Source organism: Haliotis asinina, chromosome 14 (genome assembly GCF_037392515.1).
Source record: "Haliotis asinina isolate JCU_RB_2024 chromosome 14, JCU_Hal_asi_v2, whole genome shotgun sequence".
Lineage (NCBI taxonomy): Eukaryota > Metazoa > Mollusca > Gastropoda > Lepetellida > Haliotidae > Haliotis > Haliotis asinina.
This window is the reverse complement of record NC_090293.1, coordinates 47,906,891-47,921,594: the sequence shown is the minus strand read 5'-3', so window position 1 is coordinate 47,921,594 and position 14,704 is coordinate 47,906,891. Positions and strand designations below refer to the sequence as shown.

The 14,704-nt window shown below is 40.5% G+C and overlaps 1 protein-coding gene across 1 annotated transcript; it reads right to left on the bottom strand.

Annotated features, from left to right (window-relative positions):
- Nucleotides 1-10,574: 10,574 nt before the first annotated feature.
- Nucleotides 10,575-12,978, bottom strand: LOC137260855 (uncharacterized). The gene is made up of 3 exons (XM_067798410.1): nucleotides 12,648-12,978; nucleotides 11,651-11,779; nucleotides 10,575-10,922 (listed from the first exon to the last, which is right to left on the bottom strand). The coding sequence occupies exons 1-3, from the start codon at nucleotides 12,976-12,978 to the stop codon at nucleotides 10,654-10,656; spliced, it is 729 nt and encodes a 242-aa protein (XP_067654511.1). The 3' UTR covers nucleotides 10,575-10,653.
- Nucleotides 12,979-14,704: the final 1,726 nt, after the last annotated feature.

The following is a 14,704-nucleotide window of genomic DNA, read 5'->3' as shown; positions in this document are numbered from 1 at the left end:
GATTTGGAACCCTTGCCCTTTATTCTTTGGACCATATTCCACACCTTTGACATTGGTGTACGTGAATTTATTTTGGAAACATAATTTCGCCAAGACTGACGTTTACCTTGTTTAAAAGCACGTCTAGCCTTTGCGTTAGTAATTTTGACTTTGTCTAGATTATGAACTATAGGATGTTTGCGAAAATATTTTTCGGCTTTCTTCCTACATTTTCTGGCCTGTTTACACTCGTCATTAAACCATGGTTTACGAATATGTGGAATTGCAGAGGACATAGGAATTGTTTTGTCTGCAATGGCATTTAGTATATCCGAAAAAGACTGTATTGGATCTTCACTGTTCTTAAAAAGATCATGCTTCAAGTGTTCAGCACACAGTGTCTGATATAATGACCAATCAGCCCTAGCAAAGTTCAGTCTTGATACAGGTGGATCATCACCAGGGTTGATGGCTTTCAGCATGGTGGGGAAGTGATCACTCCCACATAGGTCATCATGGACCAGCCATTCAAATTCATTGTATAAGTTGGAATCAGCTAGTGATAAATCCAGGGAAGAGTATTTTCCCGTAGCTGGATGTAAATAAGTAGCTGAGTCATCATTGAAAATACACAAATTATTATCGGAAATGAATTCCTCAAGGATTTTGCCTTTATTATTAGTATTGTCACTTCCCCATAATGGATTGTGTCCGTTGAGGTCCCCCATAATAATACATGGTTTGGGGAGCTGATCATATAGACTTTGAAGATCTGACTGACAAATATTGGAAGATGGAGGGATATACAAACTGCACAATGTCAAAGCAATGTGTAAAGTCAAGCGAACAGCAACTACTTGAAGGTTTGTTTTTAGAGTAACAGGACTATGTATTACGCTCTGATGAACGAGAATAGAAGAGCCTCCAGTAGCCCGATCTCCCGGAGGAGAAAAAGAGTGATAAGCGCTGTACTGTCTCAAATTCAAGGTATCTGTATTTTTAAGATATGTCTCTTGGAGACATAGCGTAGATGGCTGAAAGTCCTGTATCAGCAATTGTACCTCGTTGAAATTAGTTTTTAGTCCTCTACAATTCCATTGCAATAGATTGGACTGGTTCATGGTGGCTCAATTGGTGATCTTCCACGCGAATGTGTGGAGGGTAAATTCCTCCTGCTGTCCTGTGAGGACAGAGTGATATCCATCTCCAGAGGCCCAAAAGAGTTTTCTACAGGAACTTCTGAAGATGAAGGGATGATGGGAATTGATTTCCTGCTTAATTTTTTTCCTTTCTGTTTTTGACTGTCAGTCTGTTTATCATACGATTGTGATTTGGGCTCAGGCTGTCTCTCAGTCTGTGATCCAGATGTAGATTGAGTTACTGGGGAAGATGGTTTTGCAACTGAGGATAAGGTAATGGGTTTTGCAGACTTAACCCATGTCAAGTCTGTCTGACAACTTACAGGAGATGTCATAACAGCGTGAGTGACGGCAGCAGAGTAGGTCTTATTTAATGGAGGTGTGGTTTCAGCTGTCAACAGTTTTTTTGCGTCAAAGTATGAAATATTCCTTTCACATTTAAGTTTCATTATTTTGGACTCATTTTGCCAAACAGGACAAGATTTTGATGTAGCAGCATGAGATCCCGAACAGTTTGCGCATTTGAACTCATTGTTGCAGTCTGTATTATCATGTTGTTCACCACAACGATGACATACAGCCGAACCACGACAAGAACTAACCCCATGACCGAACTTCTGACATTTAAAGCAGCGAAGCGGGCTGGGGACATACACGTCCACTCCAATATTGAAATACCCTGCTTTGATTGAAGGTGGTAAGGATGCACGAGCAAACGTCAAGAGATATGTATTGGTATTGACACTGATTCCGTCTTTCTTGACGGTGAACCGTTTTACAGCTGTGACTCCCTGATCATGAAGTTCAGTTACTATGTCTTGTTCTGACATGTCAGACAGGCAGCGAGCCTTGTCCCGAACAATGCCCCGGCAGGAATTTAATGTTCTGTGCACGGACACAGAAACCTCAATATTGGCAAATGTTTTGATAGATAAAAGATTTAGAGATTGCTGTCTCCGTGCACATTCCACCAGAAGTGAACCACTACGAAGACGGGTGACATTGCGAACCTCTCCACAGATACCTGAAACAGCCTTAGAAATGGCAAAGGGGTTTAATTTAATAGGAAGATTGTCTGTTGCCTCAATCACTAAGAAACGTGCCCAGTTATCAGCATTGGAAGAAACACTTCTTGTTGATTCATCAATATTTTCAATTCTTCGCTTTTTTTCATTTCGCCAAGAACCAGATGATTGGGGATCCATGATTGAAGGAAAAAATTCAGCATCCCTACTCCCCACCCACCATGGAGTGTCAACAAGGACGATGTCAAATAGCATCGGATCTCCAAGATGCCGACACCAGGGATACAGGGGTGCTATACTCCGGCAACTATGACACAAATAGCAACATTTGTATACCAAATAAATTGCCAGGGTGGTTCTGCCCGTGACAAATGATTGGACACATATTGAACTTGGAGGTCAACATTGCCAGATTGGCCCATGAGCCACCGCCTTCTGGCATAGGACTCTAGGCATTAAATATGTTAATATTTTGGAAATGAAAACTCGAAATGGCCAAGACCCAATAAGTAGTTGAGTGTGCAAAAAAGTTTTACTATGCACAGGGCATGGCGTGACCAGCCGATTGATAGAACCGGGCCAGTTCTACCACCCATCTAGGCGAAGTCAGGGCCAAAGTGGTGTGTTAGGCAACAGGAACATGGCTTCAAGCTCCTATTGCCCTCAACCACCAGGATCCCTTCCTCCGCCGACACAGGGCCGCAACCCACGGCAAACGGGTTGGTGGACCAAATATCCCCCCGGGTCCACTACGGGGGTGTCGGCGAGCTCTTGGCGTTACCCAGCACCCACCACGAGGAGGTGGCTCGCCACGGGTGCCCGTTAATATTGCGTTTGCTTCTGCAGTGAAAATGGAGCTGTTATCAGGTAATCGAGAAGATATTGTTCTGGATCCAATGACAGTGGCACAAGCAACTGTGCCACCATCCTTGGACCCATCTGTAAATAAGGATTTGTATGTACTATAATTATTTTTTAATTGCATAAACTCTTGTTTATATTGTAATTCGTTTGTGTCTGATTTTTTTAACTTTGTTAATGTGAGGTCAACTTGTGGCCTCACTAATTGCCAAGGAGGAGAAGAAAGAAGACGAGAAGGCGCTATACTTTTCAGCTCAATGCCGGCAGCAGAAATGAATGGTTTAATTCTGTGCCCGAGAGGCAGAACAAGAGAAGGCTTTTTGTTGTATAAATGCTCATAAAGAGGATCGAAAACACAGTTAAAAGCAGGGTTGGATTCGTTAGAGTATAGTTTTGTAATATATTGTAATGCTAATTTGATACGGCGCTGTGTAAGAGATGGTTCATCGGCTTCGACGTAGAGACTGTCAATAGGAGAAGTTCGGAACGACCCAAGACAAAGTCTCAGACCTTGGTGGTGGATAGAATCAAGGAGTTTTCGATTGCTTTTACAGGCTCCACCATAAATGATGGAGCCATAATCAAGCTTCGAACGGACAGGTGAACGGTATTGGTGCAGGAGAGTAGCTTGATCCCCTCCCCAGTTTGAGTTTGATACAACTTTCAATAGATCAAGTGCCTTCAGGCATTTAGTTTTCAGGGATTTGATATGCGGAAGAAAAGTTAAATGAGAGTCGAAAATCAAACCTAAGAACTTGGCCTCCTTAACGACTTTGATAGGAGTGCCATTTAAAAATAATACTGGGTCCTTATGTGGTTTATACTTACGGCAGAAATGGATGCAATTAGTTTTTGTCTTAGAAAATTTAAAACCATTCTCAAGACACCATTTATTTATTTTGTTTAAACATAATTGCAGTTGCCGTTCAATAGTATGCATATTCTGACCGCGACAGGAAATATTAAAATCATCCATGAAAAGTGATCCATCTATTGAATCTTTTAAAACCTTGGATAAACTGTTGATCTTGATACTAAATAAGGTCACACACAAAATGCTGCCTTGCGGAACACCCTGATCCTGATTCTAATGATCAGACAGGGTAGAACCTACTCGGACTTGAAATTGCTTGCCTTGTAAAAACTGCGATATAAAAAGAGGTAAACGACCCCTTAAACCGAAACCATGTAAATCCTTTAAAATGCCATGCTTCCAGGTGGTGTCGTATGCTTTCTCGAGATCAAAAAAGATCGATACTGCATGTTGCTTATTGATAAATGCATTTTTTACAAAGGATTCTAAACGTACCAAATGATCAATGGTACTACAATTCTTCCTGAAACCACACTGAATATTTGTGATAAGGTTGTTAGTTTCAAAAAACCATGTTAATCGATTGTTTACCACACGCTCCATGGTTTTACAGACAGAACTCGTTAAAGAAATTGGTCTGTAATTCGACGGATCAGTATGATCCCGGCCAGGTTTTGGAATAGGAACTACAATAGCATTACGCCAAGAAGACGGGAAATTTCCCGAAGTCCATATTGAATCAAAAATATTTAGCATTGTTTCCAAACATGATTTGGGCAAATGTTTCAGGAGCTGATAGTGAATATCGTCAGCTCCTGACGCTGTATCATGAGCTTGCTCAAGGGCATTGTGTAGCTCATGTAATGAAAATAATTCATTATAGTCTTCGCCATTGTCTGAGGTAAAATTTATTCTCTTCTTTTCCTGCTGTTTCTGGTAGTGTTGAAATTCAGGTACGTAATTGGACGAAGAAGAATGTTTGGCGAGAGTTTCACCAAGCTTGTTGGCAATATCAGATGTATCAGTTAATAACCGGTCACCATCCTTGAGATGATGAACTGTAGATGTGGAACCTTTGCCCTTAATTCTTTGTATCATATTCCACACCTTAGACATAGGTGTACGGGAATTAATTTTGGAAACATAGTTCCTCCAAGACAGACGCTTATTCTGTTTAAAAGTGCGTCGAGCCTTGGCATTAAACATTTTTACTCTATCTAAATTATGTACTGTAGGGTGGCGGTGAAAATACTTTTCCGCTTTCCTCCTACTCTTTCTGGCCTGTTTACAGTCATTAGTAAACCATGGTTTGCGAAAATGTGGAATTGCAGAGGATTTGGGGATAGTTTGGTCAGCAATGTTATTGATTATATCTGAAAACAGCTGTATAGGATCTTCGCTGTTTACAAAAACATCAGGTTTTAAATGATCAATACAAAGTGTTTTATATAAGGACCAGTCAGCCTTCTCGAAGTTCCGTCTGGATAAGGGTGTATCATCCCCAGGGATAATGCCTTTAAGAATAGTTGGGAAGTGATCACTCCCACATAGGTCATCATGCACCTCCCATTCGAATTCATTACATAAATTTGAGTCGGCAAATGATATATCCAGGGAAGAATACGTTCCCGTAGCTGGATGTAGGTAAGTAGCTGAATCGTCATTGAAAATGCATAAATTATTATCGGAAATGAATTCCTCAAGGATTTTACCTTTAGTATTTGTGGTGACACTACCCCAAAGTGGGTTGTGCCCGTTAAGATCGCCCATGATAAGACATGGTTTCGGAAGCTGATCATATAAATTTTGAAGATCTGAATGTTGAATATTTGACGAGGGAGGTATATACAAGCTGCACAATGTCAGTGCCATGTGCAGAGTAAGACGAACAGGAACAGTTTGTAAATGTGTATTCAGAGCGACAGGGCTATGGATGACGCTCTGATGAACCAAAATAGAAGTGCCTCCAGTAGCTTTATCTCCTGGAGGAGAAAAAGAGTGAAAATCACTGTACTGTCTCAGATTAAAGTTATCTGTATGTTTAAGATATGTCTCTTGAAGACATAATGCTGACGGTTTAAGATCTTGTATGAGTAACTGGATTTCATTTAAGTTATTCTTCAATCCTCTGCAATTCCACTGAATCAAAGCCTGAGAAGTATTCATCTCTTCGGCGGGTTAACAGGAGATCTTGTTCGCCCATTACGTTTCGGCGATAAACTTGTTGTTCTCTGAGGGATGCTCTCTGAGACATCCATCACTTCAAGTGATCCAAACTTATTATAAAGTTTGATGGGATCATCAGAACCTTTTGATACTCTACCCGTTTCATTGTTACGAGAAGAGTCAGTTTTATATCTAGATAACGAATATTTCCCCTTCCTAGACTGTGAACTGGCTGAATCATTCTGTGCTCCTGTCGGCTGAACTGAAGTTACAGTAACAGCTGATGATGTAACAGGAACTTGTTTAGCTGAAGAAGACTCAACAGGCGTTTGTGTACTGGAATCTGACGTGTAGGTGGGCTCGGGATTGATAGAATGTGTCCATGTCAGATCTGTTTGACAGCCAATTGAAGATGTTACTACAGCTACTTTTCTAGTTACAGAAGCATATGAACCATTTGGATCACTGGATGGTACGAGTTTCCTAGCCTCATTATAACTAATGTTCTGAGCAACTTTGATTTTACTAATCTGTATCTCCCTTTTCCATATAGGACAATCTTTAGATGAAGATTAATGTTGACCAGAACAGTTAACGCATTTCTTAATGTTGCTGTCGCAGTCTTCAGTAACATGTGTTTTCTCTGCACAGTGAGCACAAGTAATAACATTTTTGCATGAATTTACCCCATGACCAAACTTTTGGCATTTAAAACACCTCAGTGGGTTGGGGATATATTGCTCAACTGCAAGGCTGCAATAACCTGCTTTGATACTTCTTGGTGGAGACGGAGACACAAAAGAAATCAAGTAAGTGTTGGTTTGAATTACTTCCGAGTTTTTACGCCGAGTAAAGCGTTTCACATTTGTCACGCCCTGATCCTTTAATTCACAAACAATATCAAGCTCAGACATGTCATCTAGGAGGTGATCTCGGTCCTTTACAATGCCTTTGCTTGAATTAAGTGACCTGTGAACTGACACTGAAACAGGGAGTCCCGCCAATGTATCAAGAGAGAGTAAGTTGGTAGCTTGCTGTCGCTTAGCACATTCAACTAGAAGTGATCCAGATCTCATACGCCTGATGTTCTTTACATCTCCTGCTATACCATGTACAGCTTTTGAAATCACAAATGGATTTAACTTTATAGGTTGTTTGTCCGGAGATTCTATGACAAGAAATCTCGGCCAGTACTCAATTTGTTTAGGAGTTTGACAACCATCATTGTCATCATGATCATTATCAAGTTGACGCTTCTTTTTCAAAGGGGTTTCAAGAGCCATGTTGAAGTTGTAAAGATTCATCACCCCAGCTCCCCACCCACCACGGAGTATCATAAAGACAATGCTATATACAAGTGGGTCTCCGACTTGCAGCACCAAGGATACTGAGGTGATATACTCCAGCAGAAGGATTAAACAAGTAATCAGTCTACCAGATTGGCCCATGAGCCATCGCCTTCTGGGCACAAGACTCTAGGCAAATGAAAGAAGACATATTTCAAAATTGAATGACATTGTACAACCAAAAACGCGAGCCAAGACCTAAGTCAAAATATAATTTATAAGATAAATTGTACAGATACAAGTAATACCACAGGGCTTGGCATGACCAGCCGATTGGTAGAATCGGGCCCATTCTACCACCCGTCTAGGTGAAGTAAGGGGCGAAGTGGTGTGTTGGACAAAGGAACACTATTCCTGGAACCAGTGTCCTCAACCACCAGCCTACCGTCCTCCACCGACACGGGACGCAACCCACGGCAAACAGGTTGCCCAATTCGATCGCTCCTTGCGACCAGCAATGGGGTGCTATGGACCAAATTGACCCGGGTCCACAACGGGGGTGTCGGCGAGCTCTTAGCATTACCCAGCACCCACCACGAGGAGGTGGCTCGCCACGGGTGCCCCATCATGTTTGAAGTTTTCAATTTTATTCAGTTGGCATAGTCATCTTTTGTTGCTTGCAGCTATCGTTCAGAAAACGCGAAATCATTGGTCGTCCAAATCCGCAACGGATAGAACACGATACATGCATTAATGTGCACCTTTAGTTAATATTAGAATCCTGCTTATAACACACTCTGTTGTTCTCTGTTTTTGCAACGCATTTTAATGCGCTTATTCTCTGTTCGTGAGAGTTAATTTGTTCTTTAATTATCACTTGTACCTCAACTTGGTCTGGGTCTAAGTGGCTGGGATGATACTGATGTGAATAAACTCAGAGACAACCATTCAGTTAAATGATGTCTATATTTAATATGCACTATTTCAAAGTTGTGTGTATCGGCACATGAGTCTTTTCAAACTGATTACTGAGAACGATGGTTCAGTCAGTTTGAACTGCCACAGACAGCTCACAATTGATTGAAACTAGCAAGCATGGAATAAACTGGTGGTGAACACAAAACAGGTTGGGGAGAGACTACCTACGAACAGCCTTATTGTCACAGAATCTGCGACCCTCTCAACTCACTTTAGAACTGAACCCGCTGTATTACTGAGGACTGAATGAACTTTGAGTTTTTCCAAGTGTACCTGACTATCCATGACCGCATGAACAACTGAGAGAAAGATTGTTCTGTGCTTCATTTTATTTCAGTTATAGACACAGCCCCCAACACATGTTGATTTCGTACTCAACTAACAACGTGTTATTGTCGATTTAACATTTGTTGATTTAACTTCAAATATGTTCCAAAAACATGTAGGATGTTTATTGCCTTGATGGAACATTATATCTACATCACACGCATCAAATCTTCAACTTCTTTCAGAACTGCAATGAAAGAAGACAAGGTTTCATCGTATGGGACGAGTCTGCTTCAGCCCAGCTTGTCCGACTGACACTAGAATGTGTTTGTGTGTTGGACATGCCGCCGTATGATTCCGTGGTACTTGTGTTTCAGTGGTATTTTCTAATGGCATAATTTTGTCACGAGCCAGTCACCAAATTGCGCCACCTATCGATTGTTTATGTTCCTCAATTGATCGTCACGGTTGTGAGCGAAACATGATCAGACGTTCATCAATTTCTTTCATTAATAAAAAAACTAATGTTTAGCACGTGATGCACTCTTCTTGTGATCTTCACAAACGTTTTCAATAAAATTATTCAGTTTCAAAGTTTTCCAAACCTCGCTCGTCTGCTGGCTGATGTAATAAAATCACGTGACCTAAGAAGGAATCCCTGCTCTATTTTTCAAACTAAGGAAGCCCGAGAGGGTCATCTCTTAAGCTGTTTTTCATGTTCCATTTTGCGTATTTCGTTGATCAACGCTACATATTTTGTGAACTGGAAATTTATGCTGAAGAAACGTGACTATTCTGTTAATTTTAAAATTACTGACTGCATTACAATTTATCAACTTCGTTATTACTGTAAACATACTTTGACACTTCCCGATTGGCTGTTCATAACGTGTGAGATTGTGACACCTCCTGTTTATCCGTAAGCCGATATGCAGGGAATACCACGAAAACATAGGACGTCATCAGAGTTTGTGCACTATGGCCGCCTGTCGTCCAATACGGACAACGATGAACTTCAGAATGACAAAAGTGTTTTATTGACATTAAATGATACAAAGGTAAATATAGGTCATGTTTATATGACTTGAGTATCAGCGATCGTATTCATAGTTGTAAATGTCACGGAAACCCACGACGTGAGGGCATGATGAAGCAAGAAACTGTTTTTTGGAAGTAATTAAGAAGGCTGGTTGGTCCCCACGTGAAAAAAATAACTGCAATTTGTTTATTGCATGTTTAAAGTATGTAGAATACTCACTCTAAGAAAAACACAAATTCACAAGTACGCAGTCCTGCAGTGTCTTGTTTTGTTCAGCAACCTAAAATGACATGTTTGCAATGTCATTTCCAGGAATGCCTGCTCACATTTTTTAATTCTAATAAAGATTTCGCTGTACACCAAAGTATCAATACTGAAGGGTCACCAAGGTACGTATAGTCACAAACATGAACTCAGCCAATACCTTCAGTCGTTGGCCATCTATGGCCAGTTTTTTAATTGTATTGTCCTCTATAGTTAAAGTATCTGAGATTTCATTTCCAGTTTTAAAATTATACATCTGTGATGGACTAGTTTGTAAATTGATTATCTGTGTTCATCGCTATATGGCTGTAATATTGCCGATGTGATGTAAAATTATAACTCACTGAACTCATTCAAGTGACTAGCAGTTGACGGATGTTAATGACACACTGTGTGGAAACTATATTTAAATGGACAAAACAATAAGTAAAAGTTGATCAAACTTCATACCTGAACATAACCATCTGAAAACATGAATTATGTCGTATTATCCTCGTGACTCCTCAAAACAGTAGTTTTTATTGAGAAGCATATATTAGTGCAGGGTAACTAATGCACACAAATCGGATGCATGATTTTAAAAGACCAGACTCACAACCTCAGATATTTCTGCTAAGCTCTTTGTAATCCAGTAAGTGTGGTGTATATATTACACGTGTCAAACAAGCTGCATCAATATAGCAAATAATGCGACGATAAGCTATTTCATGACTTTGAAGCGAATGGCATAGCCAAAAACAAGAGAAGTCAAGACACTGATGTTTAAGACTAGTGCGGTTATTATGGTTGGTGTCCAGCATCTTGGCGTGCGTTCTGATGCATTGACATGGTACTGTCAGTATGCACAGTGCCGTACCGTCAGGGTCCAGTTACTAGCGGTACCAGACTCAAGACTCCCCTTAGGGAGCTCCAGTGCGGGTGTGTCACAGAGGTTGCATTCGCCATCTCCGTGGTAATACTCCGCACTGATACACTTAAAACCAGACTCTGCCTCGCATGCTGCAATGCACGCCTTCTTTGTAGACGTTGTGAGCACGTTGATGTTGCAATATTCTATTCCAGAGTCCTTGTAAGTGGTACTTTCACTTCCGTATGCACTGCAGCCTGCAACAAAACCACACAGTCGCAGATATTACTTCTGTGGCGACAGTAACATTTGCGCCATTCAGGCTATTCATCTTAATTTTAGTGATTTAGTGAGTTTAAATTTCACCTTATGTCGCCAAGTGTGTACATACACACAAGTGCATGAAAATATCAAGTCATATCCAAAAGGACAGAATTGATCTTCAATGACCCATGCTCGGTGGTTTGGTTGCCATATGTCATCGTATCCCAGTGACATAGATCGATGATCATGCTGTAAATAACTGGATTGTCTGGTCCAGACTCCCCATGGTCCCTAGTGTGGTGATCTACCTTCGGTTGTTGGCGATCTATAGCCTGATTTTATAGTGTATTGTCCAAATGGTGAAGTTGTTTTTAACTTTCCATGATAGTTTTAATTCCATTTGTGATATTCTAGTTGTTTACTGTCCTTCGTTGACAGGTTGACATAGTCGACATATGATTGATTTTGATACTAGTTGTTCTCGTCACGATATGGCTGAGATATTGCCGATGTGACGTAAAATATTAACTCACTCACTCACTCACTACCTACAGGCCGGCGACATAAAGCTGGATTATTGTTGATTGCGGTATTAAACTAAAACTAAAATTAAACATCCACATAAAATGGTTAAAACAGGAAACAAAAGCAAACCTAGTCAACGTCACTCGGAATCATTGGTTGACGATTTGGCTCCCTTTCAAACGTGATAAATACTCACGAATCAGACAATCACCAGTCGTGACGTCATAACTGGTTCCCGTCATGCATCCACAGACGCCGTCCACACACGTTGAGTTTCCGAAGGCGCAGTTTGATGAGGTCTCGCACTTCATCCCAAACGACGGATCTTCAAGAAAAAGTATGTAGTATTTCAACCAACAATAGTTTCACATCGAAAGGATTACTAAACAAACAAACATTAAGCTTGTCAAACGGCATTCGTTACTGATCGTGCCTTTCTCTAACTTCTAAGACTCGCTCCCCTCTACGTGATTGTAATGTGTACACCAATTAAAATGCGTATAAGGACACACAAACATGATGCTTTCAAATGACAATGGATTCAGACTAAACCGTGTTGTCTGGAGAAAAAATGGGATATTTGTTTACATGTCGAAAACAATCCTCTAGGATACTACACATAACTGAGATCAATTTGAGATATATACTCTTTGAAAGAATTGCCAGGGACCATATGTCAAAGACTGACTTGCAAAGATTAGAAAGTATAAGTCTTTTTTCTCTCGTCATTAGGTGATACAATGCATTATTCTCACAATTCAACATTTATTGAAATGTGGTTTTTGAAACAAAATGACTCAATCTGCATATTGTGAATAAGTGATCTAGAATTTCAATTTCATCAAAACCTTTCTACATATAACAATTGCTGGTTGAAGATGGAGATCGGAAACATATCACACCACGCGAATGTCACTTATAAAATTATATTAGTTTGGGACATAAAACCAAGCAAGTTGTATTTCATTATGAACTGTTTCGTGAAGCTGATATACATGACCCTGAGTTCGACCCTACGACAAAGAAGTGCCTTTCCAGGGCCTACCAAAGAATCAACGATTTCCAAAGCAATGTCAGTGATGCTTCTGGACTACAGATGCCCGCTGATATAAATTGTAGCACATTATTTTTGTCGTTTTTCTTTTCTTTTGTGTTTTGTTTTGTGTGTGTGTTTTATTTGTTGCTTAACTTACTTTCGCAGAAAGCATATAGTCTTGAGCCATCGTCTGCTGACACGGGGCTCAACGTCTGCGTTGGGCGGGAGTAGCCACAGCCGTAGGTAGAACACGTCTTCGTCCTGCTGTTGTACCTGTAGGACCTACATCTGTGATCCTCTGAACACCTTCGGCTACAAAATCCTGCTATTTCCACCTGAGAGAACGTGGCGAGTTGGCAGTCTGTAACAGCCTTCCCGTCGAATTCAGAGAGATGATGGTCTTTACATTGAGTGCATGAACAATCAACTGCTGTGGATTTGATCAGTAACCCAAAAATATAAAGACCGTACTTAACCTTTGAACACATATCAGTCCTATCTTCTTGCACAACTTCACAGATAACTTCAAGCGACCCTGTCGACTAATGGACTTATGCTTTTATGACTAAGCCCGTTTAACCATGGTTATAGCGTTGCTTCAGACTTGATTAAAAACTACGAGAATATTGATTAGAGTTACTTGGTCTGTCTCAACTACATTAAATTTCATGAGTTAGCCGTGTATTTTGAAATCTTCCTACTCCGTCCATTAACTTCATTAACTGACACCTAAAGTCTGTCTCTTTGAAAGGAACACACACTCTTCAATATTTAGCAAACCGTATCTGAAAGTGTTCGTATCAGCGATACTGCTGCTCGTTAGTTTTCACAGACTACGTATTGTGAGGGGTTGCCCATTCAACCTCTCGCAGTTGACTTAAATTGACGAAGATGTAATGATCAGTGCCGTTGAGTGTACTTACACACAAAAACTTGGGAAAAGGACAATGGCCCATTCTTTTGGAACCGGTTAGCATTTGACTTAAATTGAAAAACATGCAATAAACATTGCCATCGATTGTACTGACACACCTGGTTCGGAAGAAAATATTGGCCCATTCTTTTAGAACTAGATAACTTCTACCATCACATTAGGGCTGACAGCCCCGTATTGTTCAACTGTCGATCGTTTCCCTGGGATGGCTGTTGAAAGAATTAATATTTTGTGTCTTAAAACCATGTCATTGTGTTATACGCACTAATAATGTCAGCAGAGAGTAAGATAATGAATACGTTTAGACTGACAACGTTAAAGCAATACCACGGTGGGGGAAACCAGAGATGAGGTTGAATTCAGATGTTGCATCATATGTGAAATAGAACCCGAGTCTTCGGCGTGACGGGCGAATGTTTTAATCACGAGGTAACTCCACCAGCCTTGTTAGCCGAAACCCATATCAATTTTGTATAGAGGTAGATTTGTAATACGGAGTTACTGGTATCTCTACATTTTGCCACCCAAAAGCCATGTCCGCTTACGAAATAATGGATATGATTACTTTAGTTGCACTGGAATAGCATTATTAAAATATTCGTTTGTTTGTTAAAGGTCACATGCAACAACACAACCAAACAGAATTAAAACAATTCTCACTTATTCATGATATATAACCCCCCCCCCCCAAACACACACACCCTCCTCCAAAAAAACAAAACAAAAAAAAAGAAAGAAAGAAAACAAAAATAAATAAATAAATAAACAGCATTATAAGCGTATACTCGCGGATCAAAGTGCAATATTTTGTACTTGGGTTTACCTCACTCGAAACGAAGCAGCCGCGATACCAAACCCAGTCAGACCGGGTGCATTCAATCATAACGAAAGAGGTTTCATTGGCTGACTCATTTGCCGATGCTCTCAGCTGTGTGTATGTATCTGGATGATGAGTTTTATACATACACGCTCATTTTGTCTGCATTTGCGTTCCATTTAGCCAACAAATTCTGAGATGGGGAACCGCTGCGTAACTGGAAACAAAGCAGAACTTTGTGAGTTTGCACCGGTTTCCGTCCGATCCAGTGTTCCAAGAAAAATGGATGCAGTTTGTTCGAGAGAAACGCGTGTGGTGGCAATATAAAACGCATTCAAAATTATGATCAGATCATTTCAGTGATGACGGAAGAAGACCCTGAATGCTGAATAAAAGATTACTGTCGCTTAAAGCTATACCTTCGATCCAGAAGCAACTAACACCAAACACCGGTCCTCTACCT

What these genes read in the sequence shown, in the direction of transcription:
- LOC137260855 (XM_067798410.1), bottom strand. Translation starts at nt 12,978, where the DNA reads ATGTGTTCAAAGGTTAAGTACGGTCTTTATATTTTTGGGTTACTGATC. An exon ending in ACTATATGCTTTCTGCGAAA is followed by an intron (nt 11,780 to 12,647) that starts GTAAGTTAAGCA and finishes TTTTTCTTGAAG; the next exon opens with ATCCGTCGTTTGGGATGAAG. An exon ending in GACTGGTGATTGTCTGATTC is followed by an intron (nt 10,923 to 11,650) that starts GTGAGTATTTAT and finishes GTTTTGTTGCAG; the next exon opens with GCTGCAGTGCATACGGAAGT.